Source organism: Heterocephalus glaber, unplaced genomic scaffold (genome assembly GCF_053883595.1).
Source record: "Heterocephalus glaber isolate CG9 unplaced genomic scaffold, H.glaber_assembly_v1.0 deba00001452, whole genome shotgun sequence".
Lineage (NCBI taxonomy): Eukaryota > Metazoa > Chordata > Mammalia > Rodentia > Bathyergidae > Heterocephalus > Heterocephalus glaber.
In genome coordinates, this window is record NW_028258302.1 from 13,586,958 (window position 1) to 13,606,877 (window position 19,920).

The window sequence follows — 19,920 nt, forward strand, 5'->3', positions numbered from 1 at the left end:
TACCTCTGGCCCACCAACCTTTCTTTCCGAGGGGAGGGTAGAGGTTTTCTTCACCTGGTCATACACAAATTGTATAAAATTCAGTTGCCTTGCAATGCAACAACAATGCTGTTAAAGGTGGAAGAGGTATCCCCAAAGAACAGAAATAGTATCCTAATTATTAAAGAAAAAATAAGATATGCCAGAAAGCAGGATTATCCCAATATAAAAGGTTATCAAAGTATAGTTCTTATTTACCTCATTCATTTAGAGGGGTAAATATACAGAAGCATACAGCTAAAATTATTTAAGACCTCCCTATGGATCTTAGTTTATAAAAAGTCATTTCTTGAAAGCCCACAAATGATACTGCCATTCCCATAACTAGCCCTGAGATGATTTCTGAAGGGTTTCTATTTTTTTTTTTTCCTGAAGGAAAAGACATTTTCTGGAAATGGTGACCAATACAAATTTATCCAACCTCATGTAAGACAGAACAAGTTATTTTTTCAAAGTTGTTGAGCATCCTTTATGACTTGCAGTTAAAAAACAAAACTAGAAAATTTGCAGCTATGATTTGCAGATGGGGTTATGAGATGAGGTTGCAATAAGCTAGTTTCTCACTTGTAGAGTTTCAGAGGAGGTACCTTAAAGATTATCTACTATATAAACTGAGGCTCAACATAATAAATGATATGTTCAAGATCATTTAGTTAGATTAGCTAGACCCTCTCAGTCAAACCAAGCCACAACTCACACTGGAACTTTATGATTCTTATTACTAGGAAAATATCCAAATGGAGTAGCTGACACTGACAGCGGTGGTCTCAACTAAAAATCAGGGTTACTGTCCCAGTTCAGGGTATGTCCACTACATTTAGGATGCAAAACTAATGTCCAATTATATCAGGGAATGGAGGCTGAGAGGACAACGAGTGGGAGGACCAGTGTCCTATCAGTCCTGGTAATTCTATTTAGCTACCTATTATTCAGATATTTTACTTGTAAAAATGGAGAACTATTAGCCAATCTTAATCACATTTAAAAAAATATAAATAATGCCCTCTGTGGTACAATGTTTATCCTCTTCTCCAGTTTCAAAAACTGAAAAATAATTTGGGTAGTTTACAAAATTTTTTAAAAACCAACAACCAAACAAAAACACATTTTTTGTTTGTTGTTTGTGGTACTGTGGATTGAGCCCAGAGCCTCTGCACTCAGTTACATCTCCAGTCCTTTTTTTATTTTTTATTTTAAGACAAGGTCTTGCTAAGTCACTAAGTTGCTCAGGCTTGGCTTGAACTTCCAAGTTCTCCTACCTCAGCCTCCCAGAGTGTTGGGTTACAAGTGTGTGCCACCACACCTGGCTCGGGCTGGTCCTGAACTTCTGGACTCAGTGATCTTGTGCCTCAGCCTCCTGAACCTGAAACTACGGGCACACACCACTGTGGCTTGCTAAACCCTAGGTGTTTAACCAGAACATTAATTTACCTTTCTTAACTAGAATTGCTATTATTTGGGGGGAGGAAGGGGAATGAGCATATAGTTTAAAAACCATGGTGATCACTCAATCATCACAATTATATAAATATTTAATGTGCATTGACTAAAGATAAAGACTCTTTGCTCAAGCAACTTTCAAGATATTTTCATTAAACAGATTCACTTATTTAGATGCAAGATTTCTAAAATAGGTAATGACAATAGTAGAGAAAAAAATAACTCCTAAAAGGTATCTCTGGCTTCTTTTAATTTGACTATCTAATAGAACAGCATATTAAAATTTTGATGTTACTCATAAGACTAAATTATCAGTCATTTTTCTAAAACTGAAATGCAATCATTAACACTTGGTGTTTTGCATTCTTAGGCTTATGGGTCTCCTTGGTATATTATATAACTGTACCATTCCAGGCATTTCTAAGTTGTACAAATGTTCAAATAAAGTTTAAAAAAATGATAATCCCTTTCCAATTCTGACCTTGCTAAATTTAGTCAACTTTCTGGTCCTGGAAGGGACATTCTGAATATAAACAAAGTTTTACTGGCGTGTGCTCAATTTATAAACACATACTAGCCAGAAGCATGCATTTTGGAGACAGTTCTCAGATTCTAATCATCTACTAGTAACTCTCAATGACTCCCACAATTGAACTGGGTTGCCACCTGAAATGATAAATAAATTTTTGATTATGAACGCCTTAAAAGGCAATGAATTGTTGAGGCACCAAAGCTAAATTTTAGCTTTAAACTTTTTCTTAGAAACAGAATATTAACACACAAGAATATTTATTCCATTCATTCTCAGAATCCATGTGGACAAAGTATACTTACTCCTTCTCCTGTGGGGATCTGCCCATTGATGTTAAGAGTTCGGAATGGGGAATGAGTAGATAAGCGTTTATCCCATTCGCTGGGCCGTGGTTCTGGTACAGACTCCATGAAGTTCTTTTTCAGCTCACTGATGCTAGCATGATGCTTTTTTATCTCTTCTTGACTTTTGTCTAAATCCTACAGTTGAAGGACAAAAATGCAAAACAATAAATAATAGGGACAAAAACCACACCAAGAACAACCCATCAGAGATTGGGCACTGGTAGAAAACACACCACATCCAGGATAGATATTACTAATTCATAAATTGCATTCAAATTGGAAATCTATGACATGGTATAACTGCTTGATTCTTTTTTTTTTTTACTCAAGGTGCTTTTCTTGGAAGCAGTGAAGCATCACAATGCCCTAGCTCTCTAGTTATGTAACCCATAAAGACCTCACGCCGTAATTTTATGACTCTCCTTCTCAATATGATGCAAAACCAGATCTCCAACTCCTCATCCATTCAATTAAGAACTGATTTAGGCTCAGCTCAAGCAGGATGGAGAAAGCAATAAAGAAACAAACTATTAAATGAAAGACATGGTGAAAGATTCAACTTCCACCACTGGCTGCTATACCTTGGTGAGTTGTAACAATAAAGTATCCCTCTATTTCTACTGGAGACTTTTTTTGCTTCTGTATTTTTAAAATAGGTGTTTGTTCTTTTTGATAAACAAAAATAACCCTTTTTTTTGGTACCAGGGATGGAACTCAGGACCTGTGCTTGCAAGGCAGGCGGCGAAGAATAACCTTTTTTGATATAAGAATTTTTGCTAAAATCCTAATGCTTCCAGAGTCAACTGTTAGTATCTGAAAAAACCAATAAGGGGTATGTAATAAAATGACTTTCCCCCCTTTTCAATATTATTTACACAAACTAAAAGTCTTATGTTTTCTAGCTGCTTCACCTCTAGCACAAATCAAAATCGGGACATTCTGGAGTAGGGAAAGTAGCTCAGTAGTAGAGTGCTTGCCTAGCATCTGCAAGGCCCTAGGTTCAATCCCCAGAAGCAGCACCAGCACCACCACCACCAAAAAAGGGGAGGGGCATTTTCCAATAACCTTCAAAGGATTGGGGATGATAATCAGAATTCAACAAATAGTGGGTAACTAGAGTAAGAGGCAAACTCTAAAAGAGGATTCTAGCAACAAATGATCAAAACTAAGGTGAACAAAGCATGAGCTAGAAATACTCAGGTTTATGTAAAAATAGTATATAATAACTTTCAAAAAGGACACTTGACAGGGCTGGGGATTTAGCTCAGTGGTTTCGCCACCTACTGAGCAAGAGCAAGGACCGGAGTTCGATCCCCAGTAGCAAAAAAAAAGGACACTTGACCAAAAATACCCTAGCAAATATAACTTAAAGATGAAGATGGAATGGTCTTTGTCCAACTGTGTTTCAAAATACTTAAAAGTTTAGGGCCAGGGATTTAGCTCAGTGGTTCCACCACCTGCCCCATAAGCGCAAGGACCCAAGAGTTCAATCCCTGGTACCAAAAAAAAAAAAATACTTAAAAGTCTGACTGTGGGATCATGATATTTTAGAGTCCATCACTCGATGACTGTAAAAAAATTGTTTGTCATATATCAAGATAGCTCTGTATTCAAGAAAAGCAAAATGCCAAACATATCTCCTAATATGCTGTTAATTTGGGGATTAGTGTTTCTTTTTTGGCTCTATGGGCAACAGCTTCATTTTGGAGAAAAATAGAATTCTTTTAAATCAAAATTTGTTTAAAAGTTTAATAAAATTTTTTCAAAAGCAACATCAAAGGGAAAATAGCATAGGAAAAAAACAACAGTGAGACACATGACAACAATATTGATTCTGGAAGTATTCGTTCAGAAAATTCACTTACTACTCTATCATTATTTTTGCAAGACTGACCCATGTACATTTGCTTGAGATCAGTCAGAGAAAACTAACCAAAAAAGAGTAACTCTATAGCTTACCTATAAGAGTAATTTTTGTTTGCTGGGCAAAATGAGAGTCTATCTTATGAATAAAAAGCTTTGCTAAGAAGGAGCTACAGTTTGTGCTTTTGTTCTAGCTAAAAGCAAGAAAAACATGTTTATTAGCTAAATAAAAGCATAAACAAGCCCAATCAAGGACTCAGTATTGGGCTGAGCAAATGAGACCCATCAGGCATGTGAGGCCCTGTGACTAACCTCTGACTGGCAATCAACCTGTTTGAGACAACTTAACATATTTGGGAGGTTTAAAAGTGTGACTGGAGCAAAACAAAAATCAGCAAGAGATGCTATGCCAAAATCATAACTCTGAGTTAGCATCTTAATAAGATAGACTGGTGACTTGTTAGTTTTCTTGCCTAGCTTTTGACTGGCTTGGAACCTGAGAAAATAAAATTTCCAATAAAATGAGTAGCTTCTGAGAGAGCTTTCTCCATCCTCCTTAGCTGGCTTTGATGGAAACCTGTGGGGGCACAGAGTAAAATTAAGATCTCAAAGGGACCTGTTCCAAATAGAACTTGTCATAGACATTTGTTACAGGTTCTCTCTGGGAGATGGAGGAGGAGGTGGTAGATCTAAAAATGAATTCGACCTTATTTGTGCCAGAACAAAGCATTAGTGGGGATGGGGGAGGAGGAGGTGAGGAGGAGGGATGCTTAAAAAAAAAAAAACAAAACCCTGCTAAGTGACAGATAACTTGAGAGAACATCCTTATGGGGGCAAACACTTTTTAAAATAGCTAAAGAATGATGGTCAGTCAAATTATTTTGGCTGTGTTGAGGTTAGGCAATCTTTACCTATCATCTACAATTTTAGCAACAATCAAACCAAACACTTCATTAAATATAAAATGTTCTCAAAAGGCGGTTAGTAGTTGTAATTCTCAAACACACAGTTATTTAGAAACCTCCTCTCATGGCTATCAGTGAAATGCTGGGAAAAAACACATCACACAGAGGGACTTCATGAGTCTCAGAAGCCATCACACACCTCACGAGAGATGACAAATATATGATTGGTACTGCAGGTTCCAGTTAAGCACTGAAGAGGGGCTACTCAGGAAATGTTTAGGGTTGGGAGATGGTTACACTGCTGAGTAAAGGAGATAAATCAACATCTATTATCCTTCCTAATCTCTGAAGATGGAATGATTCAGGTCTAGTCTCAGATTTGGGCTAAAACAAGAGATTTAGTTTCTAAGACTGATATATCTGAGAGTTCAGAAAAATTCATGTTCATGAGATGAATGTATGTAAAGCACTTAGTAGGTATTGTGCCTGTTATACAGTATGTTTAATGATAGCTGGCTGTAATTTTTACAACTTTTATCAAACTTCTATACAAATAGCAGGTATTCAAAATATAGGTATTAGCAAGAACAAGATAAAGTTAAATAATTACTAGAGGCTATATATTAAGCCAAAAGTTTGTTTTTAAAAGTTACTTCAAAGTTGGGCCGGGGATTTAGCTCAGTGGTTTCGCCACCTGCTGCGCAAGCACAAGGACCCGAGTTCGATCCCCGGTACAAAAAAAAAAAAGTTACTTCAAAGTTCTAGTTTAATATTTATCACATTTAATATATGTTCATCTTTTATATACCAGTTAAAATGTGAACTCTTCACTGTTCATCTCACTTAGAATAGATCCTTTTTGTTAGTACAGCATACTGTTTATTTCTTACACAGTTTTTATAATAGCTTGTAATTGCTTTATTCATTTTACTTTATTCATTTGTTTACATATTTATTGTTTCTCTCCTTCCCAGTTCCCCATGTTGTAAGATTCTTGAAGGTTGGCACCATGTTTATCATCTTCCTATAATTTACATTTCCTTTAAAGTGAAGTTAAATCCCTGATGTAAGAATTTATATTCATTTCTTATGGTTTTGCCTTGAATGGAGTTGTAAGATAATCTGGTCATTAACTTTTTTTTTGGTACCGGGATCGAACTCGGGACTTTGCGCTCGAGGCAGGCGGTGGCACCACTGACCTAAATCCCTAGCCCTGGTCATTAACTTCTATACGAGTTTTTTTTCTGATGTGTAAATTAACTCGATCTTAGTTTTTTCTACATGGAGTAATTTCACTTTCTTTAATTTTTCTCATATACTTCCCTAAGCGTCTAAATAGTTTTGCATTTTCCTATCCAATGTGGATCCCCAAACTAGATAAGGTGTACTTTATCTCTAGACTAATACAGGTAAAAAATCTGACCAATGTGTTTTTTTTTTTTTTTTTTTTGGGTACCAGGTATCAAACGCGGAACCTTCCACTTCCAAGGCAGGAGGCAGAACCACTGAGCTAAATCCCCAGCCCCTGACCAATGTTGAATACAATGGGAAAACGACCTTAAAATTCCTATAGCAGAAAGTATGCTACTATTTCTGAATGGAAAACAGTGTAGTTTAACAGACAGTATGTTACTATTTCTGAAAGAAAAACAGTGTAGTTTAATAGTCATGTAATTCCTAATTTAAATCCAATTTACCAACTCTGTGACCATAAGGTAATTAATTTCTCTAGGCTTCCATTTTCTCATCTTTAAAATAAAAGAACCATTCTCACAGGCTTGTTTTTATAATTAAACTTCTTTTACAGTAACTATTCATTAAATACCAGGCTCTCTTCTTTCTTATCTTACCCCCCAACCTTTCTTTAGTAATTTCCTACTATCTCCACTATTGTAAATCCACTCTAAATTGTGATATTTTTATACTCTCTCAGCTCAGGAAGAAAAAAAGTGAAAACTTGTTCCTAGGGGCATGCAGAAGTTCAAATATTTTTGGAAAATGCAAGGAACTTCTAGTGGTGATGTAGAATTTTCTACACATAGGTAAAATAATGGAACTATGAGAGGTAGAGGTAGTCCCAATCATATATTTTTTTAAAGATAGTATGAGGTGAAAACTAAAAAGAATCAGAAAGGAGAGATGGTTGCATATCTTCACATGCAAAAGCATTTTAAACCTAAAAATCTCTCATGCAATGGCATGCAAAACCAAATGCAGCATAGAATGAAGAAAAGGGAATCGGTAAAGAATGCAGAATATCCAGGCAACCAACTGAAATAAGCTTCAAGTTCATACAAACCTCCAACATTAAATTGCTATGTCTGATATAAATGTTTTCACCATCTAGTCTCTCTCTTTTTTTCTGTGAAAATGAAAGGGGGAAAAACAGAAAAGCATAAAAAATTAAAATGTTATTCTTGCGGGAAAAAAACTGCAAATTGGCAAACCAAAAAATATTTGAAATTAAATGTCTGCAGTGCAGCATATGCCAACATGGAATAGCCACAGAATCACAAGGATACGAAGAACTTGATTACCACTAGAAAATGAATGACCTTGTTTATGAATGATGAGAGACTGTGCTGATGTTATTTAAATAGACAGTGCTCCAGGTTTCATTGGCTTCTTATATAATAAGTTGTTTTATATTTATTTTTGAAATTGAACTGTTTGAATATTACCCTAAAATAATATCTTTAAAAAGTGTTGAAATCTCACATACCAGGGAGTAAAGAGATGCTTTAAAAACATTATTTAACTTTTTTGGGCTGGGGATTTAGCTCAGTGGTTCTGGCGCCTGCCTCGCAAGCACAAGGTCCCAAGTTTGATCCCCGGTACCAAAAAAAACAAAACAAAACATTATTTAGCTTTTTAGAGGTATTTCATAATTACTGATACTCCGGTATGTAGATCTCTAATACCTTTAACAAAAAAGGTCAAAGGCATTTATACTTGATCAACTAATAAATATATCCAATAAGAACTGATGCTCCGCAAAAAAAAAAAAAAAAAAGAACTGATGCATCCCACTGTGTAGCTGGGAAGAATGAGGCACATAGCAATCAAACTCATTAACGACACTGAGAGTTGTTGCTATGATGGTTTTTATGATAAATGTGTATAAAATATTGTCTTTTTTTTTTTTTTTTGGTACCGGAATTGAACTCAGGAACTCAGGGCTTTGTGCTTGCAAGGCAGGCGCCGGAACCACTGAGCTAGATCCCCGGCCCTAAAATATTGTCAATGATTTCACAAACATGTCATTGTGAAATAGTTCTTATAAATTTGAATATGAAGAATAAGTTTGACCCTCATTTCATTTTGTTATAAAAGATTACTTTCCTACTGGAAAATCTTTCAATAAATAGTACAGTATAAGATTAGAATTTCTTTGTCATATATATGTATACATGTACATATGTTTCTGCTCTTTTAAAGTAACTTCTGATTAAGAGAAATCAATGAAAAGAATGGATCACTGTCTTTTTAATGCACTGTAGTCAGCATGGGTGAAAAGTAGTTTTGTGACAGTGAAAAATGGCTAACCTTCCTCATTCTTATCAGATCTTCAGTTTTTTCTGCAAGCTTCTGTTTTGCCATAATTCAAAAAGAAAAAAAAATGATAACATATTGGGGCTCAGTGAAGTCTGTTTGAATATTTTATTTTATTTTATTTTTAAAGAGAGGGGAGCAAAGGAGAAGAAAAAAAAAACTGAGGGGTAGAGGGAAAAAGGAACACGTGGCCTGTTGGCACAAACCTGTGTTTGGTCACCATTTGAGGTGAGTACTGTGACCTCGATGTGGGTTTTTTCCACCTAAATTCAAGAAATAAAGTGGCAAAAACATTTTAGGTTAGTAGGTTTCTATGAATAGCATTGTTTTCAAATAAGCTGCATCATTAAGCTGGTTGTGAAATATGTCAAAAGGTAACCATGATGCAGACTTACGGAGGGTGTTACAGGCAAGAATATTACTCCCAGTGGCAATGTGTTAGTTTACCATCACATTTTCAAGGATGAAGACATAATAGGGATTATCAAAAATAAAATTAAGGTAATTATCCTACTGAAGAAGAAAACATTTTTATATTTATTCACTAAAAAGTACTCACTAAAAATAAAAACAGGCTTATTTGATACTATAGGCATATATTTTGTTTTGCCTTTTTTGGTAAGATCTGGAAGTATTTTAACATTTAAAAACAAATTTACAAATGATGATATCAATGTTAATATACATGGCAGAAATAAAGATAATTTTTATAGTTAAAACACATATGTAGTAAACCATACATGATACCAAACAAATACATAGGATTTTGTTAGTTGATCAAAATATTTAAAGAGGTAGTTTACTCTTTGCCTTATCACCCAACAAAACATCAAAATAAACTTCACCCAAATTTTAACTGACACATGCAATTACTTCCAGGACTGATTTATACATAACACACACAGGACTCAGCTACAACATTCAACACCACAATCTCCTCTCTAGACAGTTGGTGCCTATGTTTGGAGGTAGGGTAAGAGTCATTCTCAATACTAACAGATGAACAGATAATGTCCCCTGTGTAGCTTTGAAATACCTTTAGTAATAGTCATTTTATGTAGTACTGAAAATGGAGTGATTATTAAAAAGCCAGAGAGGCTAATAAGAGGAAGCACTGATTATTACAAAATTAGAAAAAGGATTGTTTTTAGTAAGGGTTAAGTCAATCACTTTCTATCATAAAATTCTTTATAGAACTTCATCAACCTGTGGTTTTGACATGTTCTTTTTAATCATACTGAGCAGCATAACCTGAGAGTATAATGGTGTTGTGCTACTTTCTCTAGAACCAAATGTAAAAAATGAGACATCAAACTTTATAACACCGTCAAATTATAAGCACATTCAGCTACAGCACTTTTTTTTTGGTACTGGGGATCGAACTCTGGTCCTTGCGCTTGCAAGGCAGGTGGCGGAACCACTGAGCTAAATCCCCAGCCCATCAGCTACAGCACTTTTAACTACCAGGGTTACTGACAATTCAATTGTTTCTACTCTGAATCGCAGCCTACTTGCTGTGTGCCCACTGACAAATCATTTCACCTGTCTGAGCTCAAATGTTTATACTGAAAAAATGGAGATAACGTCTTCACAGAATTATGTGTACTTATCAAACAGTAGTTTAAATTATTTTATAAAGCTTAAATTCTTTGTTTAAACAAATAAAGAGTCTTTTTGGGTCTGTAGCAATCCAACAACAGGAAATTGAGAATCATCACTTCTCAAAAAATTGGGCACAGCGGTTCATGCCTATAGTCCCCATTACCCAGGGGATTGCTTGAGCCCAGGAGTTTGAGGCCAGCCCAGGCAACATAGCAAGACTACATCTCAAAAAATAAAATAAAATAAAATGAAGGCTGAGTAGCAATAGCACCTTTGTGTATGCCCCTACACAGAAGATTAAATAGTACTGCTTCCACACCTACAGAACAGACCTTGTCAAATAACTCACGATGACAAAAAGCTATTCTTGGACTGGGGATTTAGCTCAGTGGTTTCACCGCCTGCTGCACAAGCGCAAGGACCTGAGTTCAATCCCCGGTACCAAAAGAAAAAAAAAAGCTATTCTTATCTTATACCAAACTAGTGTGAGATAATGCAACTTACACAGTTGTAAGTCTATTTTATTACCACTATTGCTTTATACAATACATATGGCTTCAAGTAAATGGCATAATTATCTCCTAACTGCTACAAATAAAATCAACTCAGACTCACCCTTAATTCTGGCATGACTAATATAGTGATAGGTTATCAGAGGTGGCTTTCAGTTGTATTCCAACACAAGTATCTCAAAATATACACAGTACTGGGCCGGGGATTTAGCTCAGTGGTTTCGCCGCCTGCTGTGCAAGTGCAAGGACCCGAGCTTGATCCCCGGCACACACACACACACAAATGTATACACACACACACACACACACACACACACACACACACACAGTACTTACATAAGAATTAATTGGCAAAAAGACCTCCACAACACACATTTAAATGAAAAGAATATACCAAGGAGTGTTCTCTTTATTCTGGTGAGGTCCTAAGTACAAAGGGAACATATTTTTAAAAATACTTGTGTCTAAAAAAAAACCACTTGTGTCTGTCTTATAAACAAAAGCACAAGTAAGCAGAAAGCCTGAGGAATCTTAGCCATTCAGAAAGATTACCTTCACAATCCAATAATCTGAAACTTTCCTGTTAGTATAAAAACAGAAGGATAGTCAAACATTCCAAGTAATATATTGTAATATTAAAAATGGAGCAGGTAATCCAACATTAAAAAGATACTCTTTAGACAGGCATGATAACACATGCCTGTAATCTCAGTTTCCTGGGATGCTGAAATAGGAGCATCACAAATTGGAGGCCAGCCTGGACCACTCAGCAAGACCCTGTCTCAAAGTGAAATTAGAAAAGGGTTGGGATGTGATAGCTCAGTAGCAGACCATATGCCTACCATGTGAGAGGCCCTTGGTTTAAAATAAAAATTTGTTTACACACTGTTAATGAACATTTGGCTAGGTACCAAAATGTAAACCTCCACCACCCATTCAATCTTTCTTTTTCCCTCTCTGGATTCAAGATAAGTCTCAAAAGTACAGGAAAACTGTATATCATATTTAACAGATTTTAGAAAAAAATATAGTTAGTTAGATTGTCCACTGTTCTATAGATAAACTAACTGTTGATCTGGCTCCAAAAGAACAGGATTAATTCATATGCTAAGGTGAGAATACTAAGATCTTACAGTTTTAAATTTTTTTTACAGTTTTAAATTTAATAGAGATATAAAAATATAATTCTTATCATGACTGCTTCTGCTTATTCCTGTTGGCAACAGTGAGACCTATATTTATTTTAATAAACCTGATCTAGTACTTTAACTCCATTACTGCTTAAATGTGCTTTAAAAGCTTACAAGCATAAAAGATCAGCCCAGTAATTGTTGCTTCTGGGAAATCTGCAATTAAATTGGTGATTTTTCAACTCAGTGCAATGGCTGTGTGTACAATCAATTCAGAATTGTAAGCAACTCAGCAGCATAACCATTCATATATATTGGATCTTCCCTTCTTGTAATGCTATTGAAGATTTAAACCACATAAATGTGTTTTACATAACACGTATTCTTTGGAAATGTGCATTTATTTATCCTAGAAAATAAAATTATATATTTTGTTGTGTGGCACTGGGGATTGAACTTAGGGCCTTCGCACTAAGCTCTATCCTCAGTCCTTGTCTTTGTTTTATTTGGTTAGATTTTTTGAGACAGTCTCACCAAGTTACTAAATGCCCATGCTGGACTAGAACTTGTGACCTTCCAGCCTCAGCCTCCCAGAGTGCTGGATTACAGGCATGTGCCACTATACCTGGCTTAAACTTATATTTTAATCATAACAACAGAGCTGACACTCAAGCAATGTGGAGATTGCAATTACTTCATTCAGAAAGAACAAGGAAGAAATTTGTCATGATTCTATAAGGCTCAGTTGCTCTGAAAACCTTCCTGGTCAAGGAGGTAAAACCTGTAAGTCAGAAAGTCAACCAGCTAACTATGCAGATTTATGACTTACCTTCCATGCTTCTGTGGGCTCTGGTTCAGCTTGCTCAGGTGGCTCTTCTTCCTTTTTCACTTCAACCTTCACTGTTTCCTTCTGTATTTTTTTGACAAGTGCCCCTGGGACACCACCTTCTGTGACTTCACTCTGAGCAATGGCTGGTGCAGAGGTGGGCCGAGGACTTCGGTCTGCTGAATCATTAGCTGTTGGTATATGAGAAAGGGAAAATGGAAAAATAATTGAAAGCCAGAGCCAGCATACTACTTTAAAGTCGCCGGGAGAAATAACTGTGAATCCAGGACACATGAATGTGACAATGTACAATGGCCTATCACATAGAAAGTAAAAGATAAATTATTAGCCCTCTGCCTGGCAACTGATGGCAACAAGATAGTTAGAGTACCCTCAACAGAAGAGCTAAGACATATTAACAATCATATTCCATATGCTAAATTCAGAGGAGAAAGGTCAAAGTAATAAAAGAAATTGAAAGCCAGATGTGGTGGCACATGTAATCCCAGCACTCCAGAGGCTGAGGCAGGAGGATCGCCACAAGTTTAAGGTCAGCCTGGGATACATAGTGAGTTCAAGACCAGCCTGAACTACATGGCGAGATCCTCTCTCAAAAAAAGAAAAAAAAAAAAAGAAATTGAAAAGCCATTATTAACAACATCATCATCAACATCATCAACATCATCATCATCATCATCATCATCATCATCATCATCATCGTGTTGTTGTACTAGGGATTGAAGGCAGGGCCTTCACAATGAGCTACAGTGCCAGCTCTTCCTTTTTGTTTTGAGATAGGGTCTTGCTAAGTTGCTAAATTACCCAGGCTGGGTTCAAATTTGTGATTCCAGAGTGCTGTGATTATAGGCCTGCGTCACCACACCCAGTTTAGAAAACTCATTAATCTTATAATGAGTTAGTTTCAAGAACTTGCAACTGGTGGGGTGTGGTGGTTCATGCCAGTAGTCCCAGCACTCAGGAGGCTGAGGCAGGAGGATTTCTGTGAGTTCGAGGTTAGCCTGGGCTACATAGTGAGTTCAAGGCCAGCCTGAACTATACAGTGAGACCCTGTCTCAAAAATAAAATTAAAGTAAATTAACTGCAACTGGAGCCTATGGAGAAAAAAAGGGGAGGGGCAGTAAGTATGGTTTCTTCTACAAAACCTTTTGGAAATAAAGATTCATTTATTTCTAGGTGGTTTCAGGAACCTAAAAATATATTCTAGGAAAAAAGAAATGTCTGATTTATTCTGTGAAGCCTTGTTGGAATGATTACAAAACAATTTGATAAATGGTTCTTCTGATAAGACATGTACTACTTTTTGATGCTTCTAAGGGCAAATCTTTGAATCAGACATTTACCCTTTTAATAATAAATCATTCAACTAAATATGAATTCAAAATCTTTAGCCTTTGGTTAAAAAAACCCCCATAAACACGTTTTGAGTTCTGTTTTTACCCTCTTTTAGGCTCCTATAAATGTCTATTATAGCTCCAAGTCTCTAAAACATTCTCAGCTGGGGGTGATTTTGTCCCAGAGAACATTTGGAAGTATCTAGAGACATATTTGGTTGTCACAACTAGGGAGGGGAGAGAAAGTAGGCACTGACATATATAGTGCATAGAGACCAAGGTTGCTGAAGTTGAGAAAATCTGATGTATGGAAAAGGGTGTGTGGACTTTTTTTTTTTTTTTGCTACTGGGGATCAAACTCAGGACGTTGTGCTTAGGAGGCAGTCACAGCACCACTGAGCTAAATCCCTGGCCCTGTATGGAATGCGTTTGAGAAAATAAACAATGTAGGCTGATGATAAAAGCTTGATCTTTTCACAGAATGAATTGTTTTGGTTTGGACTATTTGGCATCTAAATTTTATATACTTGCTTCAAAATACTCTAGTCCCAGGGCCAAGTAGGTGATGCACATCTGTAATCTCAGCACTTGGGAGGCTGAGGGAGAAGGATCATTTTGAGTTCAAGGCCAGCCTGGGCTACAGTTTGAGCTACATAGTGAGACATGTCTCAAAAAAAAAAGGGCCAGGGTTGGAGAATGCAGCTCAGTGGTAAAGCACTTGTCAAGCATGCAGGAAGCTCTGGATTTGACCTCCAGCATAGTAAAAGAAAAAGAAACAGTCACTCATACCAATAATTATGGTTACTTTGTGGTGTTTTATTTTGTTTTGCTTTGTTTTGTTTTTTTTCCTCCTGGGAATGGAGTCTAGGGAGCACTGGCTATATGAGCCACATCCTTAATCTTTTCTATTTTATTTTGAGACAGGTATCTTAGCTACTTTCTCATTGCTTAAATACAATACTCAATATCCACAACTTAAAGGAGGAAAGGTTTATTTTGGCTCACAGTTTGTACAGGTTTCAGTCCATAGCTAGCTGCCTCAAAGGAAAGTCGGCATGGCAGAGGGGTATGATAGAAGAGCAACAGCTCATAGCATGGCAGCAGGAAGCAGAGAGAACAGGGGAGGAGAGAGGGAGACAGCCTTCCATGCTACACCCACAGTGACCTTCCTCCTCCAGGCTCCACCTCCCATCACCACATTTAGCTATAAACTCATCAGGGGACTAATCCACTGTTGAGTATCACAGCCATGATCCAATCACCTCCCCAGAGGCCCATCTATGAGTTCATGAGGCTTTGGGGGGAACATTTAGATATAAACCATAACAACAGGTCATTGCTAAACTGCCTAGGCTGACCTGAAACTTGTGATCCTCCTGTCTCATCCTCCTATATAGCTGGGGTTATAGGTGTGTGCCACCAAACTTGGTTACTACTTATAGTTTTTATCTTCATTCTTTCAGGGATTAAGGGAAAAACCTTCTAGGGCCAGGCATGGTGGCACATGCCTGTAATCCCAGCACTGGGGAGGCTGAGGCAGGAGGATTGCTTTGAGTTCAAGGCCAGCCTGGGCTCCACAGTGAGCTCAAGGCCAGCCTGAACTGCATAGCAAGACCCTGTCTCAAAAAAAAAAAAAAAAAAGAAGAAGAAAACTTCTATACACTTTGTAGTAAGACCATATTTATCTGACATTATCTAGGAAGGAAAGTGTTTTTCCATTATTTAATATTTTTAATAAGAGATCATTATCCTTTCTTACATGGTTTTTAACTTTAATTCTTTTTCATGAAAAAAATTTTTTTTTTGGTACCAGTGATCAAACTTGGGTCCTTGTGCTTGTGCAGCAGACAGCGAAACCACTGAACTAAATCCCCAGCCCCTCATGAAAATCTTTATAATTTTTGATTACACACTTTCCTTTTAAAACTGACGATCCTGAAAATAACTTATTCTGCTATTATCCTTTTTGGATGATAAGGAAACAGCCTTATATTTATAAACTATAAAAAAATTAAGTAAAATGGGCCAGGGATTTAGCTCAGTGGTTCCACCACCTGCCTTGAAAGCAGAAGGACCCGAGTTTGATCCCTGGTACCAAAAAAAAAAAAAAAAATTAAGTAAAAAAATACTCCTTAAACTGGGAGATTTAAAAACTGAAATTCATAACTACTTCACACATATAACACCAAGGAAGAAAGGCTTATTACCCTGTGATTATCTCCAGTGAAAGAAAGTTTCTCAGATGATGCATAGAAAAATAGCAGAAACATAAGAACTATCAAAGTATCTTTCAATGCACAAAAAACTGTGGCCACTTGCAAGTCCCTGCTATTAATGGGTGCTCCATTCCAGTCAATGCAAGAATGGCAGATGGTAGACCAAACTTAACAAAACAGAGTAATGTGACAAAATATTTTGCTCACAGTTGTGTTAAAGTATCATTATACATGTGTATTCACACCTCCTCTCAAAGAATTAATTCAACTGCCTGGCATCATAGAAACATAGCCCATGCTTTCACCATGTGTTATTTTGCCACTTGAATCTGGTTTTAATCCAATACTAATATTGCAGAGCCAAATGATTTATGTCTTCAGCAGTCTGAGCTTGGCAATCTCAACTGTATACGGAAAAATAGGAATAGATGTAAAAAGTGACAGAGGCAGAAACAGTTCAGAGATCGGAAAAATAATAGCATTACTATAAACAGCCTTGACAATGAAAAGTCCTCATGGAAAGGCAAAAATCAAGTCTGGGGCCGGGGATTTAGCTCAGTGGTTCCGCCACCTGCCTTGCAAGCGCAAGGTCCCAAGTTTGAGCCCCAGTACCAGAAAAAAAAAAGAAATCAAGTCTGAGTCTTAAGCATAAGCTCACTTCAGTCATACATAGTAGTGTGACCTATGGCAAGGAGCTTAACCTTAAAAACTTCAGTTTCATCATCTGTAGAAGTAAAAGATATTAATTTTACAGAATAGTTGGAAAAGGAATACTCAATAGATATAAATATATTTTATAAATTCTAAATATTAATAACTTCTAACATAATTAAGTTCTTATATTTCTTTAGTAATGGGTGAATATCTCAAGAGTATGTTAGGCAAAAGCTAATTTATGCACACATGGCAAGTAATTAAAAGAAAAGATCACCTGAGAGCCTTGGAGACTGTCAAATTCCTTTAATTTTCTCAAGAAAGAGACTACAGATCACAATAAAATATCATGGTGGCAATTAGTTTTTATAAAAACAGCTTTATTAATATATAATTCATATATTATACAATTCACTCATTTAAAATATATAATTCAATGCTTTTTAGTATATTTGCAGTGTTAGAGGTAGTGATTTCGCTCAGTGGTAGAGCACTTGCATAGCATGTGCAAAGGTCCTGGGTTCAATCCCAGAACTACACACACAAAAGATGTTTGGATTTTCAATTTCACTAATTCATTTGTTATCCATTATAAGACTTTGATGAATATACAGGGAACACTCAACTAAAAATTTCACTGTCAATTTTGAAAGTATGGACAAAGAAAAGTGCTATTAATAATACTCTTACAGATCCACTAACTTCAGTTATTATATTACTCCTGGCTGTCAACAACAGAAACTTAGGGTTTGTTTGTTTGAGACAGGGTCTCACTATATAGTTAAGGCCGGTCTTGAAATCACTATGTAGCCCAGGCTGCCCTCAAACTTGTAGTGATCCTCCTGCCTCAGCCTGCCAAGTGCTGGGATTACAGGTCTTCGACACCATGCTCAGCTCCAGAAACTTAGTTCTATACTAGAGGAGTAAAACATAAAACTCAAATCCATCAGAGTGAACATAGGTATGGTGGCAGGAGGACTGCAAATTTGAGCATAGCCTGGGCAACTTAGTAACTTAGTAAGACCTTGTCTCAAAAATTTTTAAAAATGGGGGAAAGGGGCACCTGGGAACATTGCTTAGTGCAAAGGAACTGAGTTCAATATTCGATATTGCAAACAAACAAACAAAAAAATCATAGTGAGTAAAGGGAAATTTTTTTTTTTTGGTACCAGTGATTGAACTTGGGTCCTTGCGCTTGCGCAGCAGGTGGCGAAACCACTGAGCTAAATCCCCGGCCCAGAAAATTTAATTTCTAGTTTTAGCTGTTACTAGCACAATTTCTGCTAGTATGGTAGAGATGCAGCAGGTATGCAGTGATTGGCTCTTCCATTATCAGAGGGCCCACAGGACTTATCAGGAGATCTTGAATAACAGCAAAAACAGTGCTGATGCGTAAGTATGTCTCTAAGAGTGAGGTTTGGACACATGTTTTGTTGTAAAGCTCTAAAGTTGATAAGGATGTATTCCTCTAGCAAGAGTCAGGGTAACCACTAGTCACCAAACGGATCAACTAACTACACAGTTGTGTGACCCTAACAAGTTCCATAATTTTTTGTGCCTCAGTTTCCTCATGAGTAAAACAAGAATTACTAAATGCTTCCTCTTGTTCACTAGGTTGCTAATATTAAACAATAATACATGGAAATGGTTTGAGAAGCAAAAAGTACCCCCAAAAAGTGGAAAAATCCTTGTCACCATTATTAGCTCTCCTTGTGATTTAATGCTTTTTTAAAAATTCTTTTATTGGTACATTTTAGGTATAGAACACATTTACATTTCTCATTGGGAACTTGCAGCTTTACATGATGCATCTTGGTTATTTTTTCCCCATTCCTAGCCCTCCCTTCACCCCCTCCACCCTTTCCTATTTACAAAGACTTTGTTTCCATTTTTCGTGATTTAATGCTTTTACTATAAAATGAGGGTCTGAAAGGCTTGGGATTTAGCTCAGTGGTACTGTGCCTGCCTGGCAAGCATAAGGTCAATTCCTGGTACCGAAAAAAAAAAGAGGGGCTGGGGATTTACCTCAGTGGTTCTGCCGCCTGTCTTGCAAGTGCAAGGTCCCAAGTTCAATCCCTGGTACAAATAAACAAAAATGAGGGTCTGAACTAGTTTTGCTCTCTAGCTGGTGAAGCAGATGCTTTGAAACAGAGTGCTCATTTGTTTCATCAAGATGAGGCCCCTTAGGGCCAGGGGTTTAGCTCAGTGGTTTCACCGCCTGCTGTGCAAGTGCAAGGACCCGAGTTTGATCCCAGTACCAAAAAAAAAAAAAAAAAAGATGAGGCCCCCGAAAAGGCAATTCTCTTCTGAAAGTTTCCCTAATGCATTTCTTTTTTTTTGGTACCGGGGATTGAACTCGGGACCTTATGCTTGTGAGGCAGGCGCTGGAACCACTGAGCTAAATACCCGGCCCTCCCTAATGCATTTCTACCATTATCTTAGTTACTTTTTTCATTGCTGAGACACAATCTCCAACACTCAAAATTAAAGGAGAAAGGTTTATTTTGGCTCACAGTTTGTGTAGAGGTTTCAGTCCATAATTGGCTGGCTCCAAGGCAGGTTGGCATGGCAGACAAGCATCGCAGAGGAGAAACAGTCCATGGTGGGCAGAGGGCAGCAAAGTAGAAGGCAGCAAGCAGCGAAGTAGTGAAGCAGCAAGCAACAATAGCAGCCCTCTTTCTGTCTCTTATATTCTTCCCAGGCTACCCATATGGCAGGTACCACTCACACCATGGATGGAGCACCCTTAATGCTAGCATTGCACATAAATCAGTCCTAGCATTACATGTTTAATCCCACCAACACACACTCTAGATCCAGCTACCGCTGAAAAGCCCCACCTATGACAGGCTTTGGGGGGACATCTAGACATAGCCATAACAAACATAGAGGGTTACTTCTTTTTTGTTTTTTTTAAGGATGGACCTAATAAGGAAAAACTCTCTTTAAAGGA

At 37.1% G+C, this 19,920-nt stretch overlaps 1 protein-coding gene across 25 annotated transcripts in view; it reads right to left on the reverse strand.

The window, feature by feature from the left end:
• Positions 1-19,920, reverse strand: part of Epb41 (erythrocyte membrane protein band 4.1) — a 189,661-nt gene that overhangs the window by 36,853 nt on the left and 132,888 nt on the right. For 7 of the 25 annotated variants that reach the window (XM_021263220.2, XM_013074228.3, XM_021263217.2 and 4 more), the window contains 6 exons: positions 12,749-12,936; positions 8,882-8,938; positions 8,670-8,711; positions 7,423-7,485; positions 2,314-2,490; positions 4-54 (listed from right to left, as the gene is read on the reverse strand). In XM_021263220.2, the coding sequence (XP_021118879.2) occupies positions 4-54; positions 2,314-2,490; positions 7,423-7,485; positions 8,670-8,711; positions 8,882-8,938; positions 12,749-12,936 (578 nt within the window). The remainder of the gene's footprint in view (positions 1-3; positions 55-2,313; positions 2,491-7,422; positions 7,486-8,669; positions 8,712-8,881; positions 8,939-12,748; positions 12,937-19,920) is intronic. The other 18 variants (XM_087215028.1, XM_021263216.2, XM_087215020.1 and 15 more) reach the window with 8 other exon arrangements.